The sequence below is a fragment of the Euprymna scolopes genome, chromosome 2 (genome assembly GCF_053919585.1).
Source record: "Euprymna scolopes isolate OS-2025 chromosome 2, ASM5391958v1, whole genome shotgun sequence".
Taxonomy (NCBI): Eukaryota; Metazoa; Mollusca; class Cephalopoda; order Sepiida; family Sepiolidae; genus Euprymna; species Euprymna scolopes.
The window spans coordinates 140,755,084-140,770,221 of record NC_136483.1 but is presented as its reverse complement, the minus strand read 5'-3'; the positions used below and the strand labels follow the sequence as shown (position 1 = coordinate 140,770,221).

The 15,138-nt window shown below is 35.5% G+C and overlaps 1 protein-coding gene across 4 annotated transcripts in view; it reads left to right on the top strand.

Moving 5' to 3' along the window:
- Window positions 1–14,420, top strand: part of LOC145296758 (uncharacterized) — a 156,003-nt gene extending 141,583 nt beyond the window's left edge. For all 4 annotated transcript variants that reach the window (XM_080142826.1, XM_080142810.1, XM_080142834.1 and 1 more), the window contains 4 exons: window positions 2,798–3,610; window positions 6,172–6,275; window positions 12,254–12,347; window positions 12,721–14,420. In XM_080142826.1, coding sequence (XP_079998952.1) covers window positions 2,798–3,610; window positions 6,172–6,275; window positions 12,254–12,347; window positions 12,721–12,780 — 1,071 coding nt within the window. In that variant the 3' untranslated portion in view covers window positions 12,781–14,420. The remainder of the gene's footprint in view (window positions 1–2,797; window positions 3,611–6,171; window positions 6,276–12,253; window positions 12,348–12,720) is intronic.
- Window positions 14,421–15,138: the final 718 nt, after the last annotated feature.

Below are 15,138 nucleotides of genomic sequence, written 5' to 3'. Positions count from 1 at the left end.
AAACCTCAACGCAGATTCCACGAACCAAGCTTCTTTCTTAGAACTGCACGCCTCCTTTTCGTTTGTCTGCTTTCCAGCTGACTACAATATGGTCGTCTCCAAGTCCAACTTAAATAGATTCTTGATGAACCGTCCCTTTAAGTAATCCAATTTACCAAATTTTTCACTACTAACGATTACTACAATATACATCCAATAATCCTTATCCTCGAGTGGCCTGTGAGCTTTGATAAGTGGTGATTTCTATGTAAAAATATATGTCACAAATATATACATATATATATATATATATATATATATATATATATATAATAAATGACAAAAATTTATATTCCAAATACATGATGTTGACAATTTTGTATTTTATTCCTTTACATCAATTGATTAGTATGGTTCTTTACAGTATCTGTTTCGTAGCGCAAGATCAATCACTTAATAATTATATCAATTGGTGAATCTATTATGCCCTTAACTCATCAGAAGAAATAGCAAAAATCAATCTACCAAAAGGAATTAAAATGTGATACGACATGGTGAGAATCCAAAATTTGGAAAAGAAGCTGCAGTTACCTTATATTCTTCAATCGTTGTATAATAAAGGATTAGAAGAGATGACGTATATTATGTATTTGTTGTATCATAAAGGGGATTGTGTGATCGTCTAGTCAGAGTTAACATTGTGCGATCGTCTAGTGGTCCAGTCTATTAAATGATATGTTCATATGCCGTTGTGTGTGTGTGTGTGTGTGTGTGTGTGTGTGTGTGTGTGTGTGTGTGTGTGTGTGTGTGTGTGTGTGTGTGTGTGGTACATGTATTTTTCAACATATCTTCTGCGTCTTGGATTTTGGTCCATCTGGAACATCTCGTCTTGGAGGGGAGACTGATACTTGTTTTAGACGAATATTCATTCACTCCAACACGATGAATTGATTTTATAGTTTTTATTTCACTTTTCAGATGTCTCGCAGAAGATGAAAAGTGAATCTCTGGCTTGCGTAGTACTCTTGGTCTCGTTTTTACTACGTCAGTGCTCCCCCCCCCCAGTAGCAACAGTGAAGCCGTCCGTCCTCTTATAAGTCTAAACCAAATCTCTCCGATTCAGCTAACCTGATCACGTGACTCACACGCAATCCGATCAGCTGATCTTGCCTTCCGGTCAACGTGTCTACAATATAATTTACACACCTCCCCCCCACTTTCTCTCTCTCGATCCATTCTCTAACACAATTACGCCATCTTGGAATGGATTAACTGCAGCTTCTCTTCAATATTATATTCTTATTTCCATGTCTATACAAGTGTTGTGGGGGACTCACCCATACACTAAAGAAGAAGGCTTCTGAACTGCATAAATTAACTGAGAATTACAACTCTCGCTATGATCTGTATACTTTTGTAGTACACGTCAAGGTTCCAACCTCGACAATCAGTCCGACAGAAACTGGGCCATTTCGACAGCCTTTTTTTTACTGTCATGTGGATGCAAAATATTCTGTGCAGCCTTAGGAGGTCCAGCCTGACAGGCCTTGCCTCCTGGCTTTCGGGAGCAACAAGTTTATTGTTTGTTGCCTGAGACACCCTCACCGGGAAATGCTAACCCGGGCATATTTTTTGCAGTGCCAAACTGCTTCTCTTGGAGCATTGACTGATTTTCCCACCTTCCAACCTTGTGTCACATCCTCTCGTGGTGGGAGAGAGGTAAATATCGGTCAGTGTACTTTCGTAGTCCACCATCTCTACGATGGTTGTTCTTTGTATATGCTGTTTTTTTTTTTGTTTGAATATATTTTACCTTTTGCTAACTCTTTGTTGCCTGAGACACCCTCACCGGGAAATGCTAACCCGGGCATATTTTTTGCAGTGCCAAACTGCTTCTCTTGGAGCATTGACTCATTTTCCCACCTTCCAACCTTGTGTCACATCCTCTCGTGGTGGGAGAGAGGTAAATATCGGTCAGTGTACTTTCGTAGTCCACCATCTCTACGATGGTTGTTCTTTGTATATGCTGTTTTTTTTTTGTTTGAATATATTTTACCTTTTGCTAACTCATCTCTGTGTCCGTGTTTTCCTTGCTGACTCTGCCAGCTGACTACAATATGGCTGTCTTCAATATATCATATTCTGTTTGACGTCCACTTTTTATGCTTAGCGGTGAGGGATTCGAACTTTTAAAAGGAATATCCACAACAACAATGAAACATCAGTCTGAGTTGATCATTCTATATGAGATCTATGTTGCATATAACCTCCCTCATGGTGAATGTTCATCATTGGATGCAAACCAACGAGTCATAACTACACAATTAAATCAAACCTTATGTCTGCCACTACTTCTGTAACTGATGCACTTTATTTCCCAATCGAAAAAGGATCCTTTATTAAGCTATTTACATTGCAACTTGTTCTGGTAATGCCAGAGAAAGAGGGAGGTTTCCGGAGTAAATACTCCTGAGGATTTAGCCTCTTAATTTACAATCAATTCTTCTTTACACGTGCTATCCACTTCAAACTTTCCAACGAACTCACCACCTCTCTTGCTCACTCTTCCTTCTATCCATGTGACATCACATCCCTTTCTAGGAAAACAGGTCGAAATAACATCTGGATGCATACGCTGACCCCAACAACCCGATTTCATGTGCATATATTAACGTTGTTCTCTGAATTAAAATATGTACTAGCGAAGGTACTATTTAATATTTGAGACTTAAATAAAATCTTGCTTTTTTTTTGTAGTTAATAAAAACATTTTTTTCATTTTTAATATTTTATTCATTTTTATTCATCCTGATTTCAGGAGGAAACTGCAACTGAAGCAGTTCCAGTTGAAGCTAAAGATGCTGAAGCGGAAAAGCCAACAGAAGATGCCACTGCAGATGCTCCCAAAACAGACGAGGCAAAAGAGGATGCTCCAGCTGAAGCTCCTGTCACAGAAGTAATACAAGCTAAGGAAGAAACACCTGCAGAATCAGCACCTAAAGCTGAGCCAGAACCAGAGCTCAAACCTGAACCAGTGAAACAGCCAGCTCCTGTAGCCCCAGAGCCAGCTAAAGAACCAGAGCCAGAACCTGTGAAAGAACCAGAGCCAGAACCAGCAAGGGTGCCTACACCTGAGCCTGAACCTGTGAAAGCACCTGAGCCAGAACCTGAGCCAGAACCAGTAAAGGCACCGACACCAGAACCAGTGAGGGTACCAACACCAGAACCTGAGCCAGAGCCAGCAAGAGTACCTACGCCAGAACCTGAGCCAGAGCCAGAGCCAGTAAAGGCGCCTACACCAGAACCTGAACCAGAACCTGAACCAGAACCAATAAGGGTGCCTACACCAGAACCAGTGAAAGAGCCTGAGCCAGAGCCGGCAAAGGAACCTGAACCAGAACCAGAACCAGAACCAGAACCAGAGCCGGTGAAGGAATCAGAACCTGAAGTTGAGGTGATACAAGAGGATGTTCTTGAGGAACCTGCTATTGAACCAGAAGGACTACCTGACCCTGAACCCATTGTACAGGAGGAAACAATTGAAGAAGTACCGCTGCCTGAACCTGCTGTAGAGGATGCTAAACCTGCCGATGTCACTGAGGATGAATCTGCAGCGGAAGAAAAAAATGAAGTAAGTAATTTTGTTTTATCGTAGGCAAATATTTAGTGATTCATCTCATTTTTTATAGTAATAACAGTCACGGAAATTTCTTTCATTCAACCTCATCAAAGAAGAATCAATCTCTGATTCATGTGCTATTTCAAAACTTGATTCTCGAACGACCATAAAGCAGTCTGAATAACATGGGAAACCACAAACTAATAAATGATATGTAAAAATTATATTTATATTTACTGCTTCAGAAAAAAAATGAAAACATATTGCATCATTATTTCAATTATACTTGCTACGAACATTTATTATTATTATTATTATTATTAATAATAATAATAATAATAATAATAATAATAATAATAATAATAATATCATCATCATCATCATCATCTAAGATTAATATTAATGTTTCAGTCATGTTTGAAAAGAGAATGATTGTCAAAATGTTCATAATACTAAAATCAAATCGTTGAATGGTTTCAACACTGGGAAAATCTCCTCTTTGGGTCAATGGCAAAAAAAGGACGTGTAGTAATCCAGTAGAGTTCAATCTGTTTGTAAATTATATTTATTTCATAGGATAATTTTTCGTCTATAAAGGCTCGGTTATTAATGATTGAATTGAATTTTAGTGAACTTCAAAGTGTATATTAAAAGAAACCGAAATATATAATTAAAAAAAAGGTTTTAAATTGAAGTATATAATTATGTATTTTTTTAATTGAAATATATAACTATAAAAATCTAAAAAAAACTTGAAATGTATAATTATTAAAAAAAAAAGTTAAATTTAAATATATAATTATAATTTTTTTAAATATAAAATATATGATTATAAAAATCTAAAAAACTTGAAATATATAATTATAAAAAAATCTTTTGATTGAAATATATAATTATAAAAATCTAAAAATGTTGAAATATATAATTATAATTTTTTTTAAGTTGAAATATATAATTATAAAAATCTAAAAAAAAAATTGAAATATATGATTATAAAAATCTAAAAAAAATTGAAATATATAATTATAAAGAATTTTAAAAAGAGGTCATGATTTTTTAGAGATTCAACTTCCAGTATAATGAAAGTCAGTTCTATAAACTTATCAAAGCGAGGGGCTTCTCCGTGGGGAAAGACATTCCATTAGACTGGGGTAAAACGAAGTATTCAGTATTGGTTAGTTTGAAGAAAAAGCAGAAAAAGAATTTGAAAAGTCAAAGTCTTTTTAATGCAAAATGTTTGGGTTTTTTTTTACCTTAATCGTAAATTTTTCGAAATCAAATTCTATCTTCAGAGATGATCAGAATTATATCCTATTTTTTATTAAAAAAAATGGAAATACTTTTTTAGCGTCCGCTTTATATGGCTGTACTCGGTGGTGGTTCAATTCAAACCATGGTGTAGAACGAGGGAGTACCACGTATGCTGGTATTTTAAAGAGAGAAGTCGTTAAATGGGATCATTGAGAAGACAAGGCAACACGCGAAGTTAAACCACATAAAACGAATGTTCAAAAATTGTTTTTCCTTTGCAAAAAAAAAAAAAATCGTTTGCAAAAAAAAACAAAATTGTTTTTCGTTTTCTAAACAAGATTACAGAATTCTAGTCATCTCTGAAGATGAAATTCAATTCGAAAGCTTGAAAATCTTGCATCAAAAAAATTCAATTAATTTATAATTTAATCTGAGTTTTTCTTTAAAAGTGGTAATTTTTTTTTTGTATTATTTGGATTGTTTGGACTATTGTTCTCATCTTGGCTATATTCTCGCAACGTTTCGGCCAATGTAACCATAGAACTTATTCGGGTGTATCTTGATAATTGCTTTTATTGGTGAATGTCGAAAAAAATGTTTTCTTTTTCTAACCAACCATAGTTGTTAGAATTCAATTTATTTTTATGTGTTTATGAGATGGAAAAAGTGCCGAATCGTTTTCATTTTCATATCAATTTTCCTTGTTGTCACTCGTTGTTGCCTCGATAGAGTACAAAATCGACTTCAACTCTAACGGGGAAGTGATTTCTGTTATTCCCCACAGCCTCTTTCTCACATAAGAGACGTTGCCCATCTACCTCCGCTCTATCATTATTCCCATGATAGGTATGCTGCTCAGCTTCAATTTCTGGCTGCCCTGCAAAAGATTCACAGCAAATACTCATCTAACTACAAACGCTGCAAGGAATTTTCATTTTTTTCTCTGTATACCTAAAACCAAATAGCACTTCCACGAACGAGTTTTTTTCATAGTATTGATCATCATCATGCAATCTCATTAACGTTTTATCTTATCTCTTTTTGGCTTTGATAAGTGATGACTAGGGCTCGGACAACAGCATATTCTTTTCATTGTTCTGACTCTCGAGTGTGTATCCGTTAATATCTTATATGCTTTTATATAAAGTGGTGTGGTTCTCGGTTGATTAACTGTGTCTAACTATGTCGGATATATACTTGAGATTCAAAACAATGAAAAGAATATGCTGTTGTCATAGCCCTAGTGATGACTCATTAGTATTTGAGATACTACTTTATTTAATGAATGACCCTTGAATATATGTATATCTTTTGTTTTCCAGGATGCCAAGGTGGCTGTTGAAATTCGGTGGGATGAAGAAGGGGATAGTGTACTTTTGGCGGGATCTTTCAATAACTGGTCAGAAAATGTGGCTCTTACAAAAACGTAAGTTGATGTTTATATTATATATGAAGTAAAGACGAGCACTCTCCAATTTCAATTTCAGCAGGTGAATAAGCAAAAACACGTTTCGCCTGTTATTTAAACCAATTGTTGACCTGTCTTTCAATGCAGCAATTTGTTTTTTGTTTTAAATTGATTTCATTGATTTTTATATTTAGTTCTGGTCGATATTTTTATAGTCAGAAATATAGAAAAGAAGGAGGCGCTCTCACTCTCACAGCCTCGGGGTGTTATACTGCTACCCAAATCACTGGGTAATAATTATACAACATATAATATTTCGCTAAGTACTGATAGTAAAATAAAATTTCTAGCGTTTACATTTGCTAAAAACAGGATTTATGGATGCATTTCTGTTGTGTTTAATAATGTCATAGACATCAACTACATTATAATAACAGGCTCCTTCAGTCTTGGACAGACTAAGGATACCCACGAAGGGTTGCCTGCGCATGAAATTTGTGTGGCAGGAGATGTGCAATCTTCAACCTCACCTCTGCTGAGACGACATTGTTAAATACCAGTTGCAAGTGAGGCACAGGACGACTGGAAATAAATGCCGAGATAGGCGGAGAGCACATTCAGCGTCTAGAATTCCCAAATGGTCACCCATCTGATACTAACCAGGCTCAACGTTGCTTAACTTCAATGATCTGACGAGAACCGGTGTATCAACGCGATTATGCCGTATATACTACATTATAATAATCTATTTCTTAATGCATATAAGTTTATTTCAAAAAATGTTCATTTTGTTTTCTCCCAAATTGCCATTCTTGTCATCAATTTGTTTATTATAAAATCTAAGAATTAATTCTGGAAGACTGTGTAGCGCCATTTTTTAAAAATGCTTTCGGGCATATTTTTAATTTATTATTATTATTATTATTATTATTATTATTATTATTATTATTATCCTCATCTTTCATAGTTGTTGTTGTTTTATGACGTTTCGGCCAACTATATCTCTGGCCTTCATCAGGTGTTAACCGCGATGGGATAGGAATGTTGAATCTTTAACTGCATCTTCAGTAATTACTGCCTTCCATAGTTGTTGTTGTCTCACCCCTGTTTTAGCCAACTAATCCTCTGGCCAGCTTTGAGTAGGATTGAAACTGCTACGGGGTGAGACGACAACAACTATGGAAGGCAGTAATTACTGAAGATACAGTTGAAGATTCCACATTCCTATCCCATCGCTCTTAACACCTGACGAAGGCCAGAGGAATAGTTGGCCGAAACGTTGTGAAACAACAATCATAAAAGATGAGGATAATAGTCCAGTAAAATAAAATATAAAAATTATGCATCTCAAAAGAATTCCAATAATTAAATAATATTTTGGTACTTTTACAGTTTAATCAAGACATTAAAAAATGAAAACATCGAAAAAAGGTTATATTGTACGTATTCGTTATGGAATGAAGTTTTCCGAAAAAAAAGTTAATTTCATCAAGTAGTTTTGGTTTTTTTTACAGCGGAAAAACAATTTTTTCTGACACCGAGCAAAAGGTTGGATTTTTAGGAAGAAAAGATAGTATTAAAAATGGGGAGGGAGTGTCGGCGCTTTACCTGGAGTTATCTCCCCATGGCGTGTTAAAAATTTCCATAATGGCTGACTTCAATGCGCTCTCATAAAAACGTGTTTTTCCACTGTAAAAAAAAAAAAAAAAAACTACTCGATCAAATTAAATGAAATTCTTTTCAGAGATTTTCGGTCCAAAACGGATATGTATAATATAACCTTTTTTTCGATATTTTCATTTTTTAATGTCTTGATTAAACTGTACAAGTACCAATATTTTTTAATTTAATTTTTGTAATTTTATTCTTGAAATTGATAAAATCTTACCTTAGCCAGTGTACCTTACTATTTAACTATTTATTTCAATCTTGGAGAGGGTGATGGGTAGAGAATTGCATTCATGGAGTTGTATTTGAAAGAAGAACAGATATTCTCAAGAGATGAGCATTAAAACTGCATGTTGAGGGTTAAATGTGTTATGGCAAACTTAAGTGTGACAGACTGATGGAAATGTTGTTTAAAATTTAAGTGTAACAGACCAACGAAAATGCTGTTCCAATTTTAACTGTGACAGACCGGGTAAAATTCTATTTAATAATTAAGTGTAACAGATGGATGAAAATGCTATTTCAATCTTAACTGTGACAGTCTGGGTAAAATGTTATTTAAAAATTAAATCTGACATACCAACGAAAATGCTATTTTAAAATTAAATGTAATAGAGTGATGAAAATGCTATTTCAATCTTAACTGTGACAGACCGGGTAAAATGCTATTTATAAAATTGAGTGCAACAGGCTGAAGAAAATGCTGTTTCAATCTTATCTATGACAAACCAACAAAAATACTATTTCAGAATTACATGTGACAGATGAACGAAAATGTTATTTTCAAATTTAATTTGACAGACTGACGAAAATTTTTTTTTTAAACTACAAGTGAACGGATTAACTTATAGAGATTCTTGAGCATATCTAAAGATAATAGAAGCCATCTTCATGCTTATCTGTTTTGAAGTTAATCTTTCTATTAAGCGAACTGCAACAAAGGCTGGTATTTATTTGCTCCCTCACCGAGCAAATTAGGCACAAGGCCGATTTTTAAAGCGAGGAGTGAAGAGGAAATGGGGACCAACTCCCCGGGGAGTAAGGGAGCTGGATAGTGACAATTGGTATGAAGGGTTGCCCCTACATTGACCAAGGTCTTATATGTGGGGTCGCCCCCACATATGGTCTTTGCTTGCCCGAAGGCCGAGCAGCGCCGCTGCAAACAAAGGCTGCAGATTGCATTCGACTCTACTGTTTTAACCACAGATTGGTTACTTGTCCAAAGGATTATTGTTACTTTACTTCTCTTTGACTGGCAAAGCCTGAAGGTCTAGTTTACCCAGCTATTTTACTCATTGGGTTGGGGAAGTCGGTTCATACCTTCTCCAACCAACATAACTGAAAGTGAAATCCAACAATTTTGAAGGAATCTGATGAAAGTTTCTCTTAACAAAGCTAGAACTCAGTTTATCCTACTATTTAACAAAAACTGAGGTAATAAAAGGGGGAAATGATAAAATTATCACCCCTAAAGAAAAACAACACTACAGGTTCATTTTAAAATATTTTATTAAAAAAAATCAATTCAGGTAACTTGATTACGTAGCATAACTGACATCTATTCAATGTGGCCGCCTTCAGCCTCAATCACCACCTTGATATGACTCTAGAACGGGGAGCATGCCTGGCAGGAGCTCAGCGGATGGTGACGATCAGGCTGACTTTGGTGTTGAGGAAGGTCATGTTGGTGATGTTCTCCATGTATGACGAAACAAAGTAGTCCAGCGGGTTCAGTTCGGGAGAGAAGGGGGACCAGTGAGAGAAGAGTACAAAGCCGTAGTACTCCTTCTGAAACCAAGCTTAGATCTCTTTGGATGTGTGGGTCGGTGCCGAGTCTTGCTGCCACACCCAGGGTCAGCTAGCAGCCACTTTATTGCATTTTTCTCAGCACATCCAGGTACACTTTAGTGTTGACTTTCAAACCGACTTCGAAGATTTGAGGTGGCATGATGTGGCCCTCTCTTGAAACCACACCAAAGATCATAACCGTGGCTGGAAATTTTGTTTCATCACCCTGGGCACGTCCCTGTTATTCGTGGCAATCCAGCGATGCATTTTGAGGGTGCTGGCAATGGTCCTGTTGTCATAACTTGTATCGATAGAGAGCATGCGTTATACAGTGCCACATCTTTGATCCCGCTCGTTCAACATTGCGTCACTTTCAGACATGATAGAAGGCTCCTATCGCTCTTGGGATTTGTACACAACAGGCCAACCAGTAGATGAAAAAAAAAAGAAAATCGGTTTTCATCAAACGGAAATGGAATCATGTCGTCTTTCCTAGGGCGACAAGTTTATCGTTCCACCCTGTAAAGATGGAGTCATACATTTTTTACAATAGTGAAAATGAATCAAATATCTTCAGCCAAACTTGATGGAAACCTTTCATTCATGCATTCAGGTGAATCAGTCTGCAAACTTTATCTTGTTCAAGACACTGATCTCTTGAAAACCGTTCAGAGACATGCAACCAATAATTAACTACAGACGCCTGCCATACTTTGAACACGTTGCTTTTCTGTGGTTGGATTCACAGAAGCTTTTTTTTTTACATGAAGGTCACCACTTATCAAGGCCTGGAGGCCACTCAGGGATCAGGGTTATTGCGTGTACAGTAATCAATGAGATAGTATTGTAGTAATCATTAGTATTGGAGATTTGATAGAGTGTCTTACTTAAGGGGGCGGTTTGTCAGGAATTTGTTTATGTTGGACTTGAAGACATACAAATTGTAGCCAGGTGGGAAACAGGTAAATGGAAGAGAGTTCCACAGTCGTGCACTTCTGAGAAAGAAGCTCTGCTCATGGAATCTACATTTGGATTTAGGCACAGATAAAGAGTAGGGAAAATTATTGACAGTAGTTTCAGCCAGACGGGTGTTTCTCGTGAAGGATTGGCGAGGGGGGACGAGAAATTGGAGCTCAGACGAGCACTTCCCATGGAAATAACGATAAAACAAAGACAGGCTCGCAACGTCTCTTCTGTGAGAGAGAGGCTGCAAGGAAGAAAATCCCCCCACTAAACCACGAAGTCTATTTTGTACTCTGTCAAGGCAGGATAGGCTGTTTTTAGCAGCTCCTGCCCAGATGTGGCAGCAGTACTCCATCCTTGGACGTACTTGGCTTTTATACAGATAGAGAATTGCATCAGTAGTAAGATATCTTCTGGAGCGGTAGAAGGATCCCACCATTTTCCCAGCATCCTTGGCAACAGACCTGATGTACGTGTTCCAATTTAGATCAGGAGTAAAGGTGAAACCCAGAAGCTTGTCAAAACATGGAGCCTCCCCAAGACGAGAGCCATCCATTTCAATTGATGCGAGATAGGGATCAGAGTGTTGATGATGTAAAGATAGAAGCTTGGTTTTGGATGCATTAAAAGTGACCAGCCACCTCTTCTCCCACTGTACCACACGCTCAAGATTAGAGGAGAGAGAATCAGAGAGAATTTTGTCATTTACGGCCTTTGATGTGTTGCCATAGATGGTCGTGTCATCAGCATAGATGTCAACAAATGATTTAAGTATGTGTTTTGGGAGATCATTGATGTAGATCAGGAAGAGAGTTGGGCCCAGGATGCACCGCTAAGGGACTCCAGCATTAATACTGTGGGCCTCTGATTTCTGCCTGTCAACCACTACTCTTATGAACCTATCAGAGAGAAACGACTTAATGATTGAGAAAACATTTCCAGTGATACCGTAGCTGGAAATCTTGTGAAGTAGGCCCTTATGCCATACCTTATCGAAGGCCTTCGATATGTCAAGCTCCAATGTTTAACAACTGACCCAGTAAACATCCACAAAACGATTAATCATCTCACCTTTTTGATCCCAATATGTCTAACACACATTAGAAATATCTAGTAGAAATCCCGTTAAAATAAAAATTAGTGTATGCTTTTGCTAGAGGGAACAATGAAAGTGTGTGAATGCAAGGAAGGAACGTATTAACTTATGGAAAATGTAAGAATAATATAAGACAGCACATGTGTCTGTCACCATAGTTTGAACGTATGATATTTCAGGAACATTTTCCTTCGTCAATTGACTTCCAGAGAAAGGTAACAGGCAAAACCGTCAAAGTTTTAAAAAAACCATGTCAATCAGAAAGTCTCGTTTTCAAATTTCCCACCTTGTGGGGAATGGGAATAAGAATAAAATATCTGACGCCAATAACACCCTGTAATATTAAAATCGTGTCGTCAAGGATTTTTTTTTTTTTTTTTTTTGCATGTATAAATTAATAGTCTTCGTTTTGATTTTAAAATGCCACATAGAATTTTTTAAAGAAATTATTTGCTGAATTTCAATCGTTCCTACTTTTCAGAGACGAGGTATATCTTTTGAACCTTGACCTTGATGTCGGTGAATACCTGTACAGATTTTTGGTTGATGACGTCTGGAAAATCAATAAGAATGAGGTAAAATATTTTTTTACTCACAATCACAATTTTTGTTTATTTTTTTTAAATTTATATTTATATATATGTTCGCGCGCGCGCGCGTGCGTGTGTGTGTGTGTGTGTGTGTGTGTGTGTGTGTGTGTGTGTGTGTGTGTGTGTGTGTGTGTGTGTGTGTGTGTGTGTGTGTTACATATACTCATTATATTATATTCTTACTTGCATCAGTGTTGTCTGATGGAAGTTCCGTATGATATTTCAGGAACATTTCCCTTCATCAGATGTGTATTCAACTTTAATTCAAACTCTATTGCCTTCTAATAATTACCTTTTATATACGCACTAAACAAAGCTTGAACCAAACTACATTAACCTCTTTTTTTTTTCTTTACAGCCTATTCAAGTAAATGATAATGGTGAAGAATGCAACGTGTTGACAGTTCAAAAAGCCTGAAGATCGGACTAAGTCCACTCTATTACTTCATTTGACAATTCTTCAATGTCAAGCTGTTTTTTAAAGAAACCAAAACAAAACAAACAAAAAAATAATATCTTCTTAAAAAAAAAATGAAAATTTATATTAAAAAAAAAAACACTTAAAAAAATCAACTGCCACAGCTAACATCGATCAACGAGTACTTGATAACAACGGTTAAAAGTTAAAGGTTTAAAATAATTAAATAAAAGAAAGAATAAGAAAGAAAATTCAAAGGTCATTGATTAGACAAATAACAATGAATGTTGTCGTCTGCCGTAAAAAAATGATTAGGATAAGGGAGATAACTCAATGATGACGACGACAATATCAAAGGGACATGTTTTACTCTAGACAACAAACCGAAGAAGTGAACAAGAAACAAATATATAGCAAATAAATGTCACCAGAAGCAAGATATGTTACTCTTCTACCTACATGGATAATATTTTGGTGTTTTAACTTATTTTAAATAGTTTATTACGTTGAAACGCATGTAGTGCTGAGCGGTTAAGTTAAAATGAAAACAAAGATGGCGACATGAGGCTGTCACCTTTGGAATCCCGAGAATCGTCCAAAAGTCGAAAATTAAAAAAAAAAAAAAACAATATTGGTAGTATTCCACCCAATAAATATCACCGTGACATTTATTACAATGTCACTGTGACATTATTTGCTAACATCTATTTGTTATATATTTTTGGATGACTTTTGCGGTTTGTTGTCTATAATAAAACATGCCCTGTCAAAGTTTCATCGCAATCATTTATGTATGAAAATCATTAGTCCTTTATACTGACCTCTAGGCTCGAATAACCTACATTCTTTCTCAATCTCGACTGAACACTAACACGATCTAATAATGATAATAAAAAAAATTAGTACTGACAATGATGATATAGGCGTAGAATACAAATATATATTTAAAAAAATAATAGAAATCCACTGTTAAAAGAAGCACGTTGAAAATGTAATTAAAAACATGATGGTTAATAGATCAGATTCGTGCAGTATTTTTTTTTTTTTTTTTTTTAAATAAATATTTATTTAAAATTTTCAATTGTCGGTTTATACCAAAGCCCTCATCAGGAAGGTTTAGACGACACTTACTAGCCATGGTAGCGTTTGGCTGCGATCTTTAGTTGTCGAAGATAGACATTGTATCGTCCAGTGTGGTGTTTGCGTTCGATCATGCAAATATTTGTTAAAATTAATAGAAATCTACTTTTAAGGAAATGAAATTCAAAACATGACGATCAAACTCGTGAAAGGTTTTTTAAAACAAATTTTTAAGTAAATATTTATTTATTCAAAATTTCTAATTTCCGGCCTTTGTCTGAACCTTCGTGATGAGGGCTTTGGTATAAGCCAAAAATTGGAAATTCTAAATAAATAAATATTTACATATAAAAATGAAAAAATACTACACGAGGCTGATCTTCTAACCGTCATGTTTTGAATCACAAAATATATATTTAACTAAGTGATGGGTCGTAAATACATAGCATAGAAAAAACAAACTAACAAAAAAACAAACAAACAAGAGAGTGAAGAAGAAGCTGACGTTTGCATTAGCAGAAGACCAAAAAAATGTGAAAATCTAGAAGAAATCGACGACATTTTGACTATAGCCAACAAAACAAATAAAAAGAGGACGAAAAAAATAAATATACAGCAAATAACTGTTACCAAAGGCAAGATAAGTTATTCTTCTAATTTCCCAGATAATGTTTTCGTGTTTGAATTTATTTTAACGCCTTTTTTACTCGAAAACAAAAGTAATGCCAAGCCTCTTAAGCTAGGACGAAAAAAAATAAGGATCTCATTACAGACATGTTGAGCCTCGATAATCGCTCAAAAATAGAAAATTAAACAAAATATTGGTAGAACGTTACATTTTTGAGTGGTGAAATTTATTGGGTGGGTTTCTACCGGTGTTTTGTTTAATTGAGAGGTAAGTGCAAGTAAAAAGAAAAAGTTTGAAAATAAGTTAAAAAAACTAAAAAAAAACTTATCCAACTAGGTAAAAGAGTAACTTAGCTTGCCTTTGGTAACATTTATTTGTTTGTTGTATAGTTGTTTTTAACACATTTTTGTTGGCTATTGGTAAAAAATAAAACGCTGAAAAGAAGCAATAGAAGAAAAGAAGAGAAAATATCTAATGATACAAACCCAGAAGTGGCAATGGCGTAGACAATAAAAATATCCATTTAATTGACACGAAGTAAAATGACCGTGATTGAAAATCCAAAAGGAAAAAAAATCTGTAAGTGAAGTGGCTAGCAATGAAGGAAACAATGAAGATAAAAAAAAATGAATAATACTGAACTGACGGTG